Source organism: Oculina patagonica, chromosome 13 (assembly GCF_052425735.1).
Source record: "Oculina patagonica isolate OP01 chromosome 13, crgOcupat, whole genome shotgun sequence".
NCBI classification, from domain to species: domain Eukaryota; kingdom Metazoa; phylum Cnidaria; class Anthozoa; order Scleractinia; family Oculinidae; genus Oculina; species Oculina patagonica.
In genome coordinates, this window is record NC_135770.1 from 8,267,986 (window position 1) to 8,289,381 (window position 21,396).

The 21,396-nt window shown below is 34.3% G+C and overlaps 2 protein-coding genes across 2 annotated transcripts; one reads left to right on the plus strand and one right to left on the minus strand.

Annotated features, from left to right (window-relative positions):
• The first annotated feature begins 581 nt into the window (after positions 1-581).
• On the plus strand, positions 582-9,147 carry LOC144635055 (mediator of RNA polymerase II transcription subunit 6-like). Its single transcript, XM_078494124.1, has 7 exons — positions 582-826; positions 1,781-1,872; positions 3,931-4,013; positions 4,363-4,402; positions 5,085-5,162; positions 5,579-5,731; positions 7,476-9,147. Exons 1-7 carry the CDS (start codon positions 648-650, stop codon positions 7,706-7,708), a joined length of 858 nt encoding a protein of 285 aa, XP_078350250.1. The 5' UTR covers positions 582-647; the 3' UTR covers positions 7,709-9,147.
• Positions 8,512-10,398, minus strand: LOC144635401 (uncharacterized). The gene is made up of 2 exons (XM_078494513.1): positions 8,907-10,398; positions 8,512-8,813 (listed from the first exon to the last, which is right to left on the minus strand). The coding sequence occupies exons 1-2, from the start codon at positions 10,396-10,398 to the stop codon at positions 8,512-8,514; spliced, it is 1,794 nt and encodes a 597-aa protein (XP_078350639.1).
• Positions 10,399-21,396: the final 10,998 nt, after the last annotated feature.

Here is a 21,396-nt window from a genome sequence, read left to right on the forward strand (position 1 = left end):
TTATCTAAACACCCCCCCCCCCTTAAATCCCCCTTAACAAAGGCCATTAAAATTCTGTGAATTACATTTTCTTGCTTGGTTTGCTCGATCGCCTATGATTTACATTGTTTTTTTTTTGTGTGTGTGTCTAAAACTAAGTAAGCTCGTAATGTGATCGAAGAAATAAAATTGCTTTTGGTGGTGGAGTTGCTGTGTTTCCTTGGTGCTGCTCTGGGAACGAGGTTGGAGTGTTGTGTGTTTGTGTTGTTGGAACAAAGTCGATCACTATACCGTTGAAGGCACAAAGACCGCACAGCAAGAATTTGAGAAATGGTGGGGGAGGGGGGGGGGGGGCAACGAGGAAGCGTGAACAAATTAAACTAGGGGGTGTGGGGGCTACTCCCTCGTGAAAATTTGGATTTTAATTTCACTTAAATCAGTGGAAAGCACATTGGAAAATAAAAAAAATAAACGTTCAGCGTTTAAAATTTTGTTGTTGAAGTATTGCTTAAAAGGACAAAATACTGCATTAAAGAAAAGTTGCTCCACAAAACAATCGATAAAAACACTCACTGTCTCAAGAAATATTAGCTGCGCGGCCAGCCTGGGTAGGATTACATACTGTCCGTACCCAAGCCCGCTCGGCTGCATGCACGAAGAATGACAAGATGGCGGCCGAAACATCGGAAAGTCAACTTGGAGTTTCGTGGCACGATAGTGCGTGGATACCGGTTCTTAACCCCGGAAATGTTCTGGAATATTTTTCACAAAGAACAAATCCGTTTTATGACCGCACTTGCAATAATGAAGTCGTAAAGATGCAGCGCCTTGACCCGTCAACTTTACAGTAAGTTTACAAGCGCTTTTAATTTACATCCTTTCAGCCTTATGTATGGATGCAATCGAAACGTCAACATCTTCTCCTGGGCAACCCCCAGGCATTTGAAGTTATGAAGTTTTGGTTGTTCGAATTTCCATACCACGGGGCCAAAAATTGGTGTTCAAATGCCGCACCTAAAGTTCATGTTTTACGATTTAATTTCATACCCGGTCCTACCCGGACAAACCTTAACATTTGTGTAAATGGATAAAAGAGCAATAATAGAAGGGCGAACACTGTGGTGAACAATCGATGAAAATCGATTATAGTCTATGAAAATCGTTAACAAATAAAGGATTGATATTGATAATCAATAAACAATCAATCACAAAGGTTTATGTGATTTTTTTATTTTTATTGATTGTTGATATATCGGTTGAAATTGATAAATCAAATAACATTGATTTTTATCGATTTTCACAAGTTTTCAATGAGCCATATTTTCTTGATTAACCCCCCCCCCCCACTCCCCCCCCCACTCCCCCCCCCCCCATCTGACATTTATTTTAAACTTAGCCTGGTGGATCCAGGGTTTGTTTGACTGGTACTGTTTATTTCTGTCAGGTTTTCATTGAGCAACTGTTTTTATTCATTAGTTTTGACAAACATGGATCTGGTGAGGCTTTTAGCCAGGATTTAAAACGTCCAAAATTTTTATAAGGCCTGACTGTGTCCCCATAGGAGGGCCTGAGGAGCATGCAAGGTGTTTTTCTGCAGTTATGAGTGGAAAGGTATCAATTAAAGATTTCCAAATTGTAAAAATAGTTATCCCTATTGATTTTCTCTGAAAAGTGGCCGTTCATAGGACTCCTGGACTTCCATCTGGCTAAAAGCCTGGGCTCCACCATCCTTTTCATACACCATTCCCCAAGCTTATTTATTGTTGATGAGTTAAAGTCAAAATTAACTCTTTTTTTAAAGGACCATGACGGGTATCGAGTATGAAGTTCTCCATGTTCAAGATCCAATCCTCTATGTTATCAGAAAGCAGCACAGAATTTCTCCAACACAAGGTAGAGTGAAAAAAGATGTTACAGTCAACTCTCGCCTTGCGGACACCCTGCTATTGGGGACGCTCGCTATTACGGACAAAATCCAGATCCCCGGCGAATAAGGTTTGACTGGAAATGACTCCCGTTATTACGGACTCTCGCTATTACGGACACTAAACGACGCCCCGAGCATGTCCGCTTTAACGAGAGTTGACTGTATTAATAAAAGAAAAAACTGATGCAACATGCATATATTTTGGGCACCAACTGAAGGTATATATTTTAAAACCTGCACTTTCCCATCTAGCTTGATAATGATAATGTTAATGTTTAATAGACACTCATTGCAGTATAACTGAATTACAGAGTAAAAAAAAACTAAGGTATAAATACCGTAAAAACCCGCAGATAAGCCGCACCTTTTTTCCAAAAATTTTCGCTTGAGATCGGGGGTGCGGCTTATCTGCGGGAACATTCGGAAAAGGTGCCGTAAATTTTCGTGAACTGACACTAATGTATGGAAAATTATGTAAATTAATATAACATAAAATTACAAGAGAGTACCGGTCATTGCTTTTGCAAGTTTGACAGCTCCTATACTGTTTGCAGTGTCGACAATGGCCTATAACTTAAACAGTAATATTGATACTTTACGAGCGAGAAAATACCACGAGTATTCACGAGTAAGATGGCCTATTGTTTCTTTCTCATTTTGCACTTTGATAGAAAATTGTCGAACTGATTACAAAACTCTCTTCATGCAACGAGTTTATCTCCAATAGATGGCTCCCAAATCTCTTTATTTTGTCGATATGATAGCCACGAAACCCGAACGCCTCCATCACCATCTTGTTTTGCTTGTTCGTTCTCGCCCTAGTCCCATATTTTGCGTCCGATCAAATGCCTGGTTACTAAGCTACGAACGTTCGGCAAACTGCGTTGAATGAAGAAATACCTCTCAACAAATGCCAGAAAAAGGTCACCCATAATATGTCAAAGTTAGTTTTCATTATATTAAAGAGCTCAAATTGTGGATAAGACTGAAGTATTTTCTGTTTCAATGTTCATTTGGTTTACGTTCGATGAAGAAGACTTCCTAAAGACTCAACTTTGGATTTTTGATTCGACTTTGGATTTTCTTTGATTTACTTTCAAAAAACTTTTTTTCCAACATTTGAGTTGTTAAACTCAGGGTGCGGCTTATCTGCGGGTGCGGCTTATCCGCGGGTGTTTACGGTATAAACTATTAATTACAATATATATACAATAAAAGGTTCTATTATAAACAAGCTAGTTCGAGGTTAATAGCGAAAAGTGACGAAGTCCTGAGGACGTTCGTTCTGCAAGGCTTGATGGTGCTACGACTTGTGTCGGATCTTAAGTCGTAGTTATGTACAATCTCCTCACATCGAGGCAAAAGAAAATGAAGCTTCTTGCTTGTTTAACATAGCTGGCTAGGTACCTGGGGAAAGGGGTTGAGGGGGCACTTCTGCATTCTCGTCCCCAGAGCCGCTTGTCCCTCTTAGCTGGCAGAGCCTGGGGCAGGAGGAACAAGTGGCTCTGGGGACACATGATTTGACTGGCTAGATTTTGAAAAACGTGAGTTTCAAATCTAGCCAAGCAAATCAACCATAGTAAAATCCCTTACAACAAAGGGATTTTTCCATGGTTGATTTGATTGGCCAAATTTAAATTGCCTTTGTTGAAGATCAAGCCAATCAAATCATGTGCCCCAGAGCCACTTGTTCCTCATGCCTCAGGTTCAGCCGGCTAAGAGGGACAAGTGGCTCTTGGGACAAGAATGGCCCTTCTGTAAATTTGGGACAGGTTTGCTGAACCCCGATTCTTTTGAAGGATGGAAAATCGAAAATTGATACAGTTTTTAATTTAAGGACTGAGAAGCTCAAAAAGCATTGATACCCCTTTGCGGCACCACAATGTATGTTTCTGTGACAATAATCTTCTATCTTTTTTAACTCTTTGTCTGTTGTAAAATTGTAACAACAGTACATGTAATTCAGTCTAAGGACTGCGAAGTGTTATGGTTTTTAATAAACAATTTTTTTTCTTCTTCTACAGTTACGCCACTTGCCGATTACTACATGTTAGCAGGAGTGGTGTATCAAGCACCTGATCTTTGCTCAGTCATTAATTCAAGAATGGTAAGTGAATAATCCAATTCTGTTAAAATAAATAAATACCGTAAAAGCTCTTCTAACTCCCCCTTATCTTTTAAGCCACTATCTGGAAGTTGCTTCAATATTCCATTCTGGTAAAATTATTATGCAAATTTTGGCCAAATTCCCTTGTGCCTGTTTTATAAAGCCAGACAACAATCCAATCAACATTTTAAATTTTGAAACAAGATTATACTGTTTGAATGTATTAATTCAGCCTTGATAGGTCCAACGCTTTGCTGTTTTGACTGTAAGTGTAGCTTACATCACTATTAAACTGTTTATATATCTTTAGTTAATTATTGTAAGTTTTCACTGTTGTTTGTTTTCTCAGCTTTCTGCATTACACCACATACAAGCTGCTTTTAACGAAGGTATGCAAAAATTTATTTTACTTGAAATATAACAGATACCGGTACTAGTAGAAACTCAGTCATGTTCCATTGGAAATCTGTGAATCTAATTGGTTCTCCCACTGTTTTCTTTTGCGGATAGAACACGATCCCACACTCATTGCTCATTTTTAAGATGAATTTTTCTTCAAATTGTAGGTTTTGGACTGCAGTCCGGTTTGACTTCTTGCCCTAGTCAGTTAGTCAACTTGGCTTTATCTTGTTGACTATTCACTCACAGAAAACTCAAGGTCGTAGTCAAATTGTTAACTAGTACCCAATTCTCCTAAATTGGCCAAAATAAAGTGACATAAAAGTATAATGATCATACTTTTGTGTATTTTTATTATTAAACACCTTTGAGCAGATTTTCCGTCATAGAATTCAGGAAAAAAGGTGATCTGTGCTGTACCAGAGAGATGCTGCAGTCAGCACATTGTTGGGGAATACTGACAAAAAAGTTGAGGGTGGCTTCCAAAGTATCCCCTTCCAGCATCTCGTCCAGAGGTGGGGTGGGGTGGGGTGGGGGGGGGACAACACATATCAAGTCATTTTGTGCCTTAGAAAACTGGAGTTATGTACAAGGCTATAAAAAGATGTTATCAGACTATTTTGATTTCTTGTTACTGTTTCAAAGTTCAAATCAGTGTTTTATTGTAAACAGCTTCATCATACTCAAGATACCATCCATCAAAAGGTTATTGGTGGGAATTCAAAGACAAAAAGCAGAAAACTATGACTGGTGAGTAGCACATTGAGTACACTGTACATTGTACTGCTAAATGCACCAGGGCTAACTGGGAAAAAAGGAGCTTGCGTGCAGCTGCCTCTTATTTCCTTCATGCGGTGGAAAAGAATCTTCTAAAGTCCTTTTTGTGTAATGAAATACAACATGTCTCAAAGTTGTTGATCCAGTGAACAATTTAATATATAATGCAACATAATAACCCTTACCTACAAATGAAAGTTAACCATAGAAATTGCTAAAATATCCCAGAATAAGGGCTAACCACAAGCTACCTAAACTGTTGGCTAACTGTACGTAGAGCTAATCTAGGCTCACCTACAAGCCATGCGACTAGTTCTGGCTGAGTGAGCCAATTTGACCTTACTGCTGGCTTTACATTTTTTAATGCCTTTCTGCACTTCTTTTTTTAGCTGCACAAAGCAACAAGAGTGAAAAGACAAAGTCATCGAAGGATCCAAATAAAGAGCCAAGCTCGCTGTTCCAAAGAGAAGGCGTTCACATGCTACTTGGTGAACTTTCGAGAAAGTTTCCACCTCAGTTCCTACAAGGTCAGACAACTGCAGGTAAACATAATTCAGCAATAATCTAAGTTACTTTACAGTTACTTAAACTACTAAACAGTTACTTAAACTACCATAATAACACTGCTAGCTACTTACAGTACAATGACAGTACTTCTTAAAATACAATACACCTACCGAAACTACTTTCAATACTAAAAAAATACAACTTCTTAACAATACTTGATAAGTACTTAAAGGGGCTACGTCACGGTGATTTCGCAGATTTTTGGTCTAAACTGTTCTAAAATTAGTGATAGGCAGCTCAATCAATGAAAAACATTCCCTTTGAACATCTCAAGGAAGATATAACCTTAATTTGCGATTAGAAGTCAAGCTACTGTTGATATCGATATTTTGAAGACGCCCAAAACAACTTGAAACGTTAAGCCTTAATTTTTCAAATTGCAATCCATTTCCATCCGAGCCATCCGCAGCCAAAGACGGGGCTAAACAGTTTCAGTGCTCTTAAATAGCAATTTTTAATAAAACTGGACCATTATTTTTAGCTTTCCTACGACACAAATATAAATTTTGGCTGTTCAGAAATCTGGTAAAATCCATGACAAAGCCACTTTAAACTAAGCGTGGTGGCAAACAAGGACACATTTTTGTGGACACAAATGTTTCCCTGTTTGCCAGCACGCACAACATTTGTGGAATATTTTGTGTCTGCAACAAATGTTTCCTTATTTTGTGTCGCACTTGAGTGACAATTGTGTCCGCAACAATGTGTCCTTGTTTGCCAGGCCACCCTAAGGAGGAGAGATCTATACTAATTAAGATCAAATGCCTTATTTATTGGATTAAGTGGCAATCATTAATTAATTGATTAAATTGTTTACATAAACAACTGCTTCCATGCTGAAAGTTTATTTAGAAAATCTATCAAGCCGTTTTATAGCGCTTAAAACCGAAAAAAGCGCTTAAAACCAAAGCGCTTAAAAAAAAAGCGCGCTTAAAACCGAAAATTATCTGAAAATTACAATACGAGTGGTCAAAAGAAAAAACAAATTCTCAGAATTGCATTGTGGAAACTCAACAAAACTTTCACGACTTCGAAAGATTACTTTAATACACAGTTTGGCGTTATTTGAGATTACGTCGTCTACGTAGTGTTTGTGTCTCGGCTCATTTATTATCGCTACGCAAAAAGTTCAATCTGAAACATTTTTGCAATTTATTCGAAATCAAACATAGACAATTTTTTAATCCTTGAATATTTCATTTGCAGTACATCGTAGTTTAAGATGCTGGTATTAGTTTTTAAGTGGCAAATCTGATTCAGGCAAAAATCAGGTTTTACTGATTTGGTGGTTTTCTGTTTATCGTTGCCATGGAAATATCGATTACCTTAAAATATATATCAAAGTAAACTTCAATCTAAAAGCAATATATGGTGTAATTTTCATATCGATCCGAGTCAGGGAAGATCGTTTAAAGGCCAATTGCAAACTGTAGGTATGGCCCAGAAAAAACTGTATCGAGCCACCTTAATCGAATAAATACAGTATTTTAACCCCATCACAATTCTGATCTTCTTTGTTTTTAGATAAATTATTTATGAATCTTCAATCAGACAATATTGAAGTCAAAATATTTTTGGTTAACCTGCGATCAGGCGTTATTTTTCCTTTTTTTCTCCTTCCCTTCGCCGCGAAAAAAAGAAAGCCTGATCGCAGGTTAATTTTTGGTAGGCCGGATTTTTCTCAGGATGTGTATATTCTGTGTTTCTGTCAAAATTCAGGGCAAGTTAAAAAGAACGGAGACAAACTTTCCAGTGAAGACACCGAGTCAAAGAGTGGACTTGCAGCAGAGCCTTTAGCTGTTGTAGAGCCAGTCCCTAACGGTGCCAACGTTGCTGGAAGCTTGGGAACCAATTCATCACGTGCTACACTAAACTCGAACCAGTCCATTAAAAGAACAGCGAGTAGTGACTCGGTCACAAGACCACCTCCTGGCAAAAAGAAGAAAGTTTGACTGCAAATAAGAAACGTGCTTTTTTTGTACATGGGTCCTAGCACGGGTATTTCTCCAACAGTCAAATAGCAGCATAACGCAATAAGCGTGGTACGTGTTATGTTGCTTAGCAGCCACGTGGACAAACACCGCAGTCTTGGTGAATGCTTGGAAACTGGACGTTGAACTCCTATGAGCCTGCAATATTCATGTGTATGCACAGGTGTTTCTAGGTTACCCACACCTTTTAAGCATGCGCATGCTGTGTTGCCAGATGACAGTAGTGCATCACCAGAAGTGTAGCCTGTGATAGAAGTCTGCAGACTTCCAATAAAGAGCTACACGGTGCCCAAACTGGGCATTTCCGATGAGGGACTTTGCACGGGGGAACCCTGTTGTTAGTAGTATAGTGATTGGGGGTACGAGATCAAAAAAAATATTTTTTTGGATCTCTTACACCCCAATCACTATACTACTCCAGTGCTGGATACAAAAATGGAAATCAAATCTCAGATCCGAAAACTGATCAAATCTCAGATCCGAAAACTGAACAAATATCAGAACAAAAAATAGAATCAAACATGGAATCAAAAATGGAATCAAAAATGAAATCAAAAATAGAATCAAAAATGAAACCAAACCTCGAAGCCAAACTGAAAACCAAAATGGAATCAAGTTTGAAAACCAAAATGAAAAAACCAAGCCTTAAAAACCAACCCTTGCTAAACCCTTTAATCAAAATAAAAAAATCTCTTATACTCTTTTTAAAATTTTGAAATCAAGGTGCGTTTAAAAATCTCTTATACTAGAAATCATAATGAAAATTATTGCTTTATATTATAATGCCCGTAAGCATAACTTGTTAAGCCATCATCAAGTATATACCGTTTATCATCAAAACAGCTCAGTGATATTTTATTAATCTCATAGCTTCCAAGTTGATGGCCTTGACTTCTGATGGTTTTCATAGTATGATGCATCTGTGTTTTATTGAATAAGGTCTCTTTGTAGTTTTCATGTGTGATATCTTTTTTGATAACGGATTTCTTGATTCCTTTGGCAGTCTTTCCTACTTGTAGATTGTCTTTAATATAAGAATACATTTTTGATCGCAGACCGATGAATTCTAAAATAGGAATAAAAGAAGCTTCATCTTTGAATTTACCAATGACTTTCTTGTTTGTTTTATCAAAGAATGGTGATTTTTCAGGGTAGTCACTGTTATCGAATTTCTCTTTATCATTAAAAAAGTCTTTATATACATCTTCAGCCTGAATTTCATAAGTTAAACTGTCTGTATCTGTAAATAGTAGTTTGGCTTTGTTTACATACTTCTTTTTTATGTAGTTATAATGGAAATCATACATTAGTGTTTTGCTTAAATCTAATATAGCCATTCCTACATATGAAGGTCGATTGAGGGTTAATGTTTCTTTGATTTTATGGACAGCTACTAAGTTTTCATTAAATATTTTGCTACTGACATATGTTGGTTTTGAAGCTAACTTTAATAATTTATTTTTATTAGTCACTAACCTAACGTCGACTCGCTTCCTCAAATTCTCCATGGTTTTGCCGTATACTGAATTATTCATCAATTTAAAAAAGTCTTTTTCAAAAGCGTTTTTAGAATTTTTACGTTTTTTAGTATTGTAATCGATATATTGCTTCAACCATGGGGATTGATTAAATTCTAACACTCGATAGACTTTTGTGAGCTTTAATCCTAGATCTAAATACAACTGAAGATTCCTGTAATGTAATACATATTTTTCTTTATTGTTTAATGTAGGTATCAGTTTATGTACTAAACCTGATGATATATTGTATTTTTTAGCAATGTTTTTGCAATAATCCGATAGCATATCTTTAGTCACCTTAACTTTTTCTGCACCCAATGGGTAGTCATTATGATGATTATGCAACTCCTTGGGATATTCAAGATCAACCTCCAGTATCAAGCCTTTTTTACTGTCTTCTTTATACTTGGCCAAGTTTGTTTCATCAATTTGTTTTTGTGTTAACCATCTAAAGCATCCAGTTGGTAGATATTGACTCATAGCATAACCGTATAAATTATTAGCATCAAGATACATGATATACTTTGAGGGCGCCTTCTCATCATATTTTTTCATATATTTGTTATTAGCTTTCCCATATCGATGAGCTATATACGATATACCTCCTCTCATTCCTTTTTCGATGAATTGGTACATATCAACGTCAGTCATTAGCTCTAATTTGATATCAGTCATTTTAAGCATAGCATCCCACGATAAACCTGGGCTTGTGAAGTAATGACATGGATCAAGTTTATAGTATTCTAGGCATGTTTTTCTGAAGCTTTCAAACACATCTGCTAATAATAAGAGATCTGATTTTAAATATAAATCATGGTACTCACCCATATTTTTGATCTTAAACGTTTTCCACACATTTTCTGCATGCTTATAGTCTTTGTCTGATATATGCTCATTATTTAATATACTGTAAAATTCTTCTTTAGTTGGTAGCTCTGCATTAAATTTATCAAAGCTATCCATATAGTCATACGGATATATTCCTTTTCTCGACATAAGATTAAGCTTATCACCCTTAAACATTTTAGAAGTATATATTAATTTTTCTCTCGGCAGATTACTTACTAATTTATCAAGACTGGAACTCATAAACTGGAAACTATCAAGAAATGTTAAATGATTACCGAGCATAAATGCCATATATTTCTCAATGGTATTGGGTATAGCATTGATATTCATCTCTTTAATCTCTCCTTTTTTATTTTTGTATGTATGATTTTTGACAATAGCACCAATCTCTTGCATTATAAAATGACTGTCATAACCTCTGAGATTGTGAAAAATTACAGGTATCTTTATTTTATCTGGTTCTATTCTCAATTTAAGATTACAGTCTTGGTGTGCTGACCCTCTGTATTTACCAGTAATATGGCAATGATCTCTCACTCGTATATCATCATCATTATACACTTTATCACAGATATGACATACTTTTGCTTGTTGAAATTCTTCTTCATCATCTTTAGTCATCTTTAATGGTTTGTTGAAATGTTTTTTCATTGTATTTTTACAATATTTAACCTCCTCAAGCATCTTTTCCATGAATTTGTAAACAGCTTTTTCACCTCTGTAAATTTGTAACGGCCTAGTGTATTTATCATCATAAAAACAAACTACTTTATAACCATAACCACAGTCTGTATGCCTTTGATAAGCTTGAGTATAGGATTTATCATCTTTAGGCTTGCAACCGGAAATCTTTTCGGTTATAGCTTCGAAATCAGCATATATCACAAATGGGACGGCTTGTTGCTTATGAAAGTTGTTGAATTTTAGTATATTATTGTCTTTATCAGGCATTTTAACTGCTTGTGTCCCATTGACTTGAATGCAATTATCTTTGTGATCGTTTAATACTCTTTCAGAACTGAAACATTGCAAACAGTGCATACAGAAGTGTTTCCTCTCTTTATGCTTTGTTTGGTTATACATGAATTTATTGAAATCCTTTATTAGAACATAATGCTTGTTTTCATTTTCAGTTATCAATAATAAATTCATCTGATTGTTATACTTTTCTTTTGATATATAGATGGGATATGGTTGTTTGTTTTCATAACCGAAAACATTAATATTAATCTCATTTTGCTTCTCAATTTTATTGTACTGCTTTATTGCTACTGGGAATTGAACTCCATCATAATTTAGATTCTCAATGTATGATTTATCAATTTTTTTAATACGTTGAGGATATTTTTCTTGAGGATTTATGTGTCTGATATGACACCATCTAAAGCATTCATTATCTTCATTTTTCATATTTATTAATCCTTTTGAACTATTTCTGAGTTCTTGAGGTAGTTTGATATAAGAGGATGCCTTTATTGGTTCATATTTTACTATATTAATATAATGACCATCAACAGATTGTAATACCCATCCTGAGCCTTCACTGATCCATTGAGCTACGAAATTTAATATCTGTTGTTTAGATGCTTGTAGTGATTCTGCGATCTCTAGATTATTGATGATTGTTTGTGGTTTGCAATTAAAATAAGCTGTTTTATATATTACACTATCGCCAGTCATCTTTGAAAATGTCACCTTAAGAGTTTCAGCAAATTTGAGTCCTTTCATTGCTGATAGCTCTTTTATTATGTGATTTTCTACAGCTTTTCTTGTGTTTTGAAGCTGTAATAACGGGTCTTTATTATTTTTTATAGCAATTTCAAAAGACTTTGTGTAGCCTTTCATAGCTTTAGCAACTTCCTCTATCTTTGTCCTTGGTAATGGTAGTGGGGCTGTTTTTATAGTCCGTGGCATGGGTTTAGGAGGTGGCTGAATGATATTTTCCTCATAATCTTTAATCATTTGTTTGACGTTTCTTCGTGGGGTTGCTTTTGGAGGTCGGGGTTTGTAAATATTAGGTTGGTTTGCTTTTAGTGATAATATCATTTTTATAAGATCGGTTTTCGATAGCTTAGCTAGATCTGATTCGTTCATATTATTAGATGAGATATTTTTATTTTCCATTTTTTTAATTTATAGTATAACCAATTCTTTAAGTGTCTTATAGTAAAATCATTTTTTTTGATTTCAGATTTTTAAATAACTAGATATATTTGTATATTTAGTCATTGTAAAAGTGCATGAAGTGTTAATTATATATATCATTCTTCATCGATTATTTCAAACCGATCATCCTCTCGTAGACCTGCTAATATACTATTTGTGATGTGTTTTTTAGTTTTCATATGCATCCATTTAGATGCTAGATTGCTATCGTAATCGCAAACGTCGCATCTCCACTGTTTATTAAGCATGTATTTGGTTTTTGAATTTCGAATAGCTTTTATCCGATCATCGTCATTATCGTATTTGCATTTCCCAGCCATTTTCTCTTTATTTTATATTATAAAATATTTCTTTATATCAGTTTATAGTAATTCTTATTTTTAAATAACCAGATATAATTATATATTTGGTTACCGATAGTACAAGTAACAATAACAGCTATTAATATGCTGTGCAATCAGCCTCTCAAAGGCCTTCCTCAATATAAGATACATAATTATTCTTTATATCAATAATAGTTCTAAATTCAGTCTATTTTCATCAAAACAACTGCGATATGATTATTATTCTGAAATATGAAAATCAAAAAAGGTATCCCACAGGTAGTGACATGATTAATATTTAAAATGCTTTTTGAAAACCTTTGAGAAGATTCTAACAATTAAAAAAAGAGATGGGGATTTTCCCCAGTTGTTAAGTTGTATGATTTCCCTCAGTTTTTTATAGTGCGTTTAAGTGATAATTATTTTCTTTAATATATATATATAGAATGACTGATATAACATTAAATATCAAACACCTTTTAGAATCTGATCAAAGCTCGAATGATATAGCCTTCATTAATAAAATGTATTGTATTCAGAGCATCCTTAAAACAAATATTTGTATTATTAAAATGCTATCTTCAGACCTTAACAGCAGATCTGAAATATCAAATGAACACAAAAATCATGTACGTTTAGAGTGTATACCTGAAGACCAGAAACGACGACGTGGAAGACCTCGTAAGGATCAACATTAAATACATAATTATTCAGTTTACGGTTTTAGCCATAAGTTATAAATGATTAATGACTAAACCATTGACCGAAAAAACCTGCTGACGCGTCAGCAGGTATTTTAATCTGGTGTGATTTCTATTGACCAATCATATTTCAACAAGTAAAAAGTTTTTTATATATAAACTTTTTGAGTAAAATTTACTCAAAAAGTTTACTCAAAAAGTTTACTCAAAAAGTTTACTCAAAAAGTTTACTCAAAAAGTTTACTCTAAAATTTACTGCCAAAACAGCTGTGCCGTGAAGTTATGTGTGTTATATATATAATGGTTTGTAATTCTGAAATCCACGATGAATTAAAAATTTTAAAAGAAACTATATGCCCTTTATGCGATCAACTATTGATAGAAGGTAACAAGGATGCTGAGCCATGCTGTAGTAAGCAGGATATGTCAAATCAAAACGGTATAAATGTTTGTATTAATTGCGGTTTGGTTCATGGTTCTATTTATTACAATGAGTTCATTGATTTTTATGCAAATATGGATAAAATACGCCGAAAATCGGTATATCATCGGAAGTATCACGTTGAGAATGTTTTAAACGATTTATGTATTAAAAATAGGGTACAATTGACTAGTGATCAAAGGAATCGAATTTATAAAGTGTTTGATATTATCGAATCCGGCGCTATTCCTGTTGTAAACAAAGGTAGAAAAAGACTTATATCAACCAAATTCATAATTAAACAGCTTTTTTTGATGATGAATCTACCTTGTGAATTTATCAAAATTAGCAAAAGCAAGAAAACGTTAGCCTATTATCGATTGTATTGGAATGAGATTTTGTCATTAAATTTTGGCGAAATAAATCGGATCATCCAATAAATTTCTTATCATATTTTCGTAGGTACTTGTCGATTATCGGACAGGTATCCGTCACATAATCGTCAATGTTCTTCATTGAAATTATGACGCTAGACGGATAGTAATCACCGCATCTCATCGTGTTTTTAATTGAGTTGAGTAAATGCTGGTAGCTCTGATATGCATATGTACTATTTTGAATTTTTAAATCGAGATTTTGATGATGCATCCAGCCTTGTATTAAAAGCGCTATTGTACTAATTGCAACCAAACTAATACCTCCTGTAGCAATACTTGATGCAAGGGAGCCGGATGCAAAGAGAATAGACAATGAATTCCCTAATAATTTCCATTTTTTGAAACGTTTAACAGCCTGCTTATAAGCCCAACATTTTCGATGATATGTTTGATAATAAGCTTTCAATTCTATAATTTGTTCTTCAGTCAGTTCGCTTGATATATGGTTCCATGTAAATATGCATTTTCGATGTTTAGTCATATATATTAGTTATATATGATTTTTTTGTTTTATCATTTTGTCATTTTAGCATTGCGCTTGTTCTTTATTGTGTAATACAGCTTCCTTATGTTTTGAATTAATCTCTCAATAGAATCAATAATATTGCTAACCAATTTCACTGTTTTCATATAATTTAATTAGATAAAATCGTTGGAGTTAGATAATTTATTCGAAGAATACAGCCTTTGTTTTATCTAAAAATTGGATTTTATGATACTCTCTACCATTTATCGGATATGCAGTTTTACTAAAAGCGATTCTTTGTACATAGTAATCTGAACTGATTTTAATGTTGGATGCATTGATATTAAACCCAGACAATGTTTGATCAATACTCATAGCATTATTGCAAACAGCGATTCTAAATTGATTTCCTATTTTAGTATACCAGAGATTCAAATATTTATCAAAATATGTTCCTCTTATTTGCTCTGTATATGAATCTAGATCATAATCGATGAATAGCTTATTATGCTCCATTTTAACCCACGGAAAACTAAAACTATCACCCTCGATAAATTCAATTTTAATCCTTTTATTATCACTGGGCTTATAGTCATATTTAAATGCCATATATATAGTCCAGTCATTGGATTCAGTGATATTTTCATTTAAATTAATTACGAAAACACCTATAAAGCCCCCTTTTGGTTCAAATTCTGTTAACAATTTAGAAGTTTGAAAAACGAGATTACTACCTAAGCCAGAAACAACACTGCCGTTGCTATTTGACAAAGTAAAATTCGATACATCTAATAAATCAAAAAAGTATTCAAACACTTCATTATAATAACTTTTGGGTTGGAGTGATAATATTTTTGTTTCAAGATAGGCCTTAAGATTATCATTGAAGCTATTCAGTTGTTTATAATTGACGGCTTGGCTATCACTATTTCCCTCTAAAACGCCATAAATAGCTTTATTATCCATATTGATCGCTGTGTTGAAATTAATTTGGTCATTAGCTATATAATATATTTGATCATAAATACTTGGTTCGACATTGGATTGATGACCAGATATTCCATAAACAGTGAAATATGTCTGTAGTTTAGGGACATAAGAGCTTCCTGTTTTATTTTTCATGACTAAATCGAGATACCAGTAATTGTTTCCGATGCTTTGACTTTTTGTGAATTGGCATATCAATCTGACATATTTTTGTGTTTTGAACGTTTTTCTGCTAACGTTATGAATAGTTTCTATGGATGATGTGCTATATATTTCCAAACTGTCAGGGTCAATATCATCACTAACCCACATAATCTCAAGAACAGCAGTATATTGATCATTGGTCAATAAATACAGATTTAGTCCAATTCTTGAACTGTAATAGCCTTTAGAACTGTCAAGCAATAATTTCATGTCAACAACCTTTTTATTTACCTTATGTGGAGAATTTTGAAAGGTTACAACATTCCCCAATTGGACATCATCTTCTTCACTCACTTGTGCATTGGGATCATCCATTATATATTTGAATTTATTTTCACCATTAGCTGATTGAACATGACTTTCACCAACATGATCAAGCATATATTTTTTGTTTACAGCGTCTGTATCATTGGTTGGGTTTTTTAGATGGGTTATATTATACCCACCCATATGGAGATTTGCCTGCATCATGTTACTACCTTGAATATCAAGTTTGCTTAGAATTTTTTGAGTCAAAACGCGTCCTACGACCTTCTTTAAAAAACTGTTATCAACGTACGATTTGTCTGCTTTGTTTTTAAGGTTTTGAGCTAAGACACCTCCTGATTTCTTCGTTAAATATGTATTATCAGCGTACGATTTGTCAGCCTTAGTAGCAAGTTTGGTATCAATTTCAGTCCTTACTTTGTTATCCTCAACACTAACATAGCCTACGTTTGGTACAGATCGATCGTTATATAAACTTGGATAATACACTTCGGTATTTTGCAATGAAAGGCCGGCACAATCAAACACTGTTTCATTTCTGTTCTTTTTAAGGAAGAATTGGTTAAGATATCGTTTATTTACGGCCGTCTCGAGATCCCTTGAATAATTTTCAATTGAATCATCGATCGCAACGTCATCAGGCGTTTTTAGCCCTATTACTCTCTTTTTGTTCAAATTGAAATTACCTTCAGGCGTAACATCAAAGCCGACTCCTGGGTCACCCTTTTCACCTCGAGGGCCTTTAATTGGTGTAATATTAGTGTTATTTGATTGTAATAAACCGTTTGAGTAACTCATATTATATCAATCAGTTATATTATATTATATTTTTTCATTGAAATTCTTAGTTACGAATTTTCGTGGCTTATCAATATATAAAAAGCTAAATGGGTCTGCAGTTGCTTTGAGATAGTCGTTTTTACTGATTCCAAGTTCTCTGCAAATCATTCCTTGTTCATTATTAGATGGGAATTCGAAAATACAGTGATGAGTACAATTTAATCTGATTGTTTTATCGGTATTATAATAGCTTTGAGATAAATAAATGCAACTGCAATTTTTATTTCTTGAATTTGTAAAATAGTTGCGTATTTCGCTATCATTTTTTGATCCCGTATTGAGATAATCGTCAAAGATGACTAGTTTTTGGCCTTCATCTGATATTTTATCAAGCGGTATTATTTTATCATTACTTGCTTCAATAACAGAATAACCAGCCTCTTGATTAAGGGGTTCAAAGGTATTTAAAAGATGTTGATATTTTGATTGTTGAAGATTTTTCCCATACAAATATATTTTATCATAAAACAATAGCCGATATATCATATCAAGTAAAAGGTTTGATTTACCTCCACCTGATGGTGAGGAAATCAGCATCCGGAAACATTGATTTGGCATGAAATCGTATAGTTGTCTAAAGTTTGAGGCCATATCGTCTTCAGTGTCATAATTCGGTATTCTCATTATATTATATGGGTATATTATTTTCAGTTCAACAAGGTGTTCAACACGGTGTACATCAAGGTGTTAAACGCTATGTTAAATGTTGATTTTTATATTCAATTTTCATTTTTTATGTAACGTAATAATATAAAATAAAATGAGTTTACTTAGATGGAAAGAGCTTGCAAAGAGTAAATCTGATTTGGGCGATAAAATCAATTATGTTAAAAATGCAATCACACAAAATAATATCGGTCAGCAGACAAGCCAAGAGTCATTTTCGAAGGTATTCAAACCAGTGACAAGTAAATTAGATGATGTAATTAAAAGTAATTTGCAGATAGCAAAAGTACCCAAAAATCGTGTCAAAAAGGGGATGAGAGGTGAATTGGAAGCTCCAGATTACTATCCTGAAGTTGATCCTTTTGAGGATATGGACGTAGATAATTTATTTGATGAGCCTGTAATGCCACAAAATGAAAAACAGATTGTACCGAAACCACCAACATATGAAGAATCTTTAAAAGATCTTTTAGAAGGAAAAAAGGAGATTTATGTTGATCCCCAATATTTTCCTGAATATGAAGATGAATTACCTCCTGAATACGATGAGGATGAAATTGATTATGCTTTAGATGCTGATGATGAAGTAAGTGAAATACTAGAAGACGTTGGTATCGACGATTATGATGTAGTGCAAATGAAATTAGATCAGCCTGAAATGACACCAAAGAAAACCAAGAACTATCTTAATAAGATTTTAGAGAAAGCCAAATATAAACGGAGACAATTGAAAGGTTTCAAGGCGAATGTTACTAAAGAATATAATAGGGGAACTATATCTGAAGCGGAAAGACAGATTAAAAATAAGAGAATAAGCAATGCAAGAGTTGCATTAAATGACTACATAAATCATTACGAAAGTAAAGCCAAAACGATAAAAGGTTCTGGTATTCGAAAAAATCAGAAAGGTGGAAATGTTATATTTTTTAACGATGTAAAACAGCTTCTCAAAAAATTGGAATTGATCATCGGTTCAATAAACGCAGGAAACACATCAGTTAAAATGCGAAATATGGGAGTCGCTATATTAGACACACTTTTAAAAAGGTCTACTATAAATAAACAACAATATAAACAGATATATAATCTGTACTTTAAAGTCTAATTTATGTAACTGTATTATATATATGGATCGTGAGTTAGTATTATCATCATATAGTGTTAAAAATCAAGGGAATAACACTCCTCAAAATTTTACAACTAAATTCAACAGGCCTATAACATTGGATAGCAATTACCAATATATGATAGGTCTCAATCGTATTATTAACATGTCATTTACATGGTTTAATGTAAATCCCTCATATGGTAATCAGCTGATTAAATATAGTTCAGATAATGGGAATAAATTTGAAGACATAACTTTCCCTGCAGGTGTTTGGAATTATTCTGAATTTGATGAATATATTAAAGAGATTACTAAGACGGGGGATGATGATAACCCTATATATCCCATCTCTATTGATTTTGATTCAACAACATTCCGAGTCACAATCACTTTATCTCAAAATTATCAACTTGATTTGACGCATAGCAATTTCAACGACCTTATAGGGTTTGATAAAAAGGTATTAAAGGATGCGGTTAATATTGGTCCAAGAGTCCCAAATCTAAGCCAAGATACCGATATATTAAATGTACATTGCGATCTAGTCAATACTTCTTTAGTCGATGGCGAAGAGTCGGATATCATTTATACTTTTTCGACCAGCGTACTACAGCCGAGTTATTCGTTTACAATCGAGCCTCGTAGGGTCACATATAACCCGGTTAATAAGCAACAGATAAGTAGCATTCGAATATACATCACAGATGGGAAGAGACGGTTAATTAACCTGAATGGAGCGGATACGTCTTTTTCATTAATTTTGAAAAGGATAGAATAATATAACATAATAGTATATAATGAAACCATATGAATTCAAGAGGTTTTACCATCCAAAATTTGGTAAATTTGTATATAAGCACAAAGGGTCAGGGATTATCGTTGATAACATTTTCAAACCGATGAAGAGTGTTATGTCGTCTGTTGTTAAAAAAATTGTCAAGCCCTTAGGTAAGAAGGCAATAAAATCAGGTATTTCTCATGCAGGTGATAAACTGGGTAAAAGGGCATCAGAAAAAGCCGGAGACCTTATAATGGAAAGGCTAAGAAATATGAGGAAGGGAAATGCTGGGCAAAAGTCACTATCCCCAATCTTACAGAAAGTAAATGCCTCACCTGTCAGACACCAACAGAAAAATGAAAGTACTGATATGATCATTAATAGATTAATATCAGGATCAGGTGTAAAAAGAAGGCGTTGAGTAAAATGAATAAAATGATTAAAAAAATTGGTACATAATTGCAAAATTATGTAACATAATAATATATGTCTTTTAGAACAAGCGAATACTTACAGAGATATGAGTTGGTTCGATTTCAACTCGATGATGTAATTCGAGTCCCAGCTAACGGTCAGCACCAACTTAAAAACGGCTATAAGTTCACGATTAACGATAGAAGTTCATTCTACGATTGGTATAATGCGTATTTCGAGGTGCAATTTCAGGTGCAAATGTTAGCTGATGGAGCAACCACGGGGGCGAATCGTATCACAGTTATTAATGGAGCACATTCATTGATTGCCCACATGATGATTAAATCAGCAGGAAAAATCGTTTATGATACCGATAATCTCCATAAAGTTACTTTCGTTAAGAATCTCCTCGAATATAGTGACGATTTTAGTCGTTCAGTAGCAAAAAATAGTCTTTGGTATCTAGATACCGACCATAGGATAGCAAATGCTAATCAGAATGCAGGGTTTGAGGCTAGGCGACTTTTGACGACAGGTCTCAATGATGTCAATGTTGTTATACCTCTAAATCGTTACAGTTTCTTTGAAGAGCTGGAAGGTCGAATGTTACTCCCAATGCAACTCCAATTCAATATACAGTTACAGAATGACGCCGAATTACTTAAAAAGGCCGATGATGTAGCTGATGGACGAGTGGTCCTTAATAGATTCCTTCTATGGGTCCCAAAATTGACTCCAAAGGACAGCCTATATGATAAGTTTGTTAGTTCCTTCTTGGTAAAGAACACTTGGACGTATATGCGTGAAATGTATGAGGTTTCCGCACCAACGAATAGCAGTGGATTCTTCCAGATCTCATCCAGTATTGATAATGTTAAGGCTATCTTTGTATATCTACAACGAGCTAAATCAAACAATGCAGATGAAAATCCCTATGAATTTGATACCTACAATATCAATCTTGACCGTGGAAATGGTAGTTATTTGACAACATGCCGATTGGAATACGGCAACGGAGTGTTTTATCCTGAGACCGAATATGATAGTGAGTCCAAAGTTAGGATCTTCAATGATTTGATGTCTTATGGTATGAGAAAGAATGATTACAACAGCGGTACACAACTCAACTTGTCAAATTACAACTCTCTCTATTCTATTATCTTTTTTGATTTATCATATCAAGCAGAGCGAGTAACTAGAGACCCAAAGCAGTTGATCTTCAGATATAAACTAAACGCTAATAGTGCGGGAGATAGTCCTTTCAACGTCCATGCCATCGTTCTTTATGATGAGACAATCGTCATTGACAAGGTGGGGAATGAGCTGGTTATTGTATAAATCAATCAATTGAATATTATGTATAAACCATTCTATTTTGTATACGTTTTATAAACAAGAAATTATATAACATATAATATATATACAAGTAATGACAACTTATCACTCTCATAAAGTGAATCTGTCAGAAGGACAGCGAAGGAAGCTTTTGACTGCTTATAGAA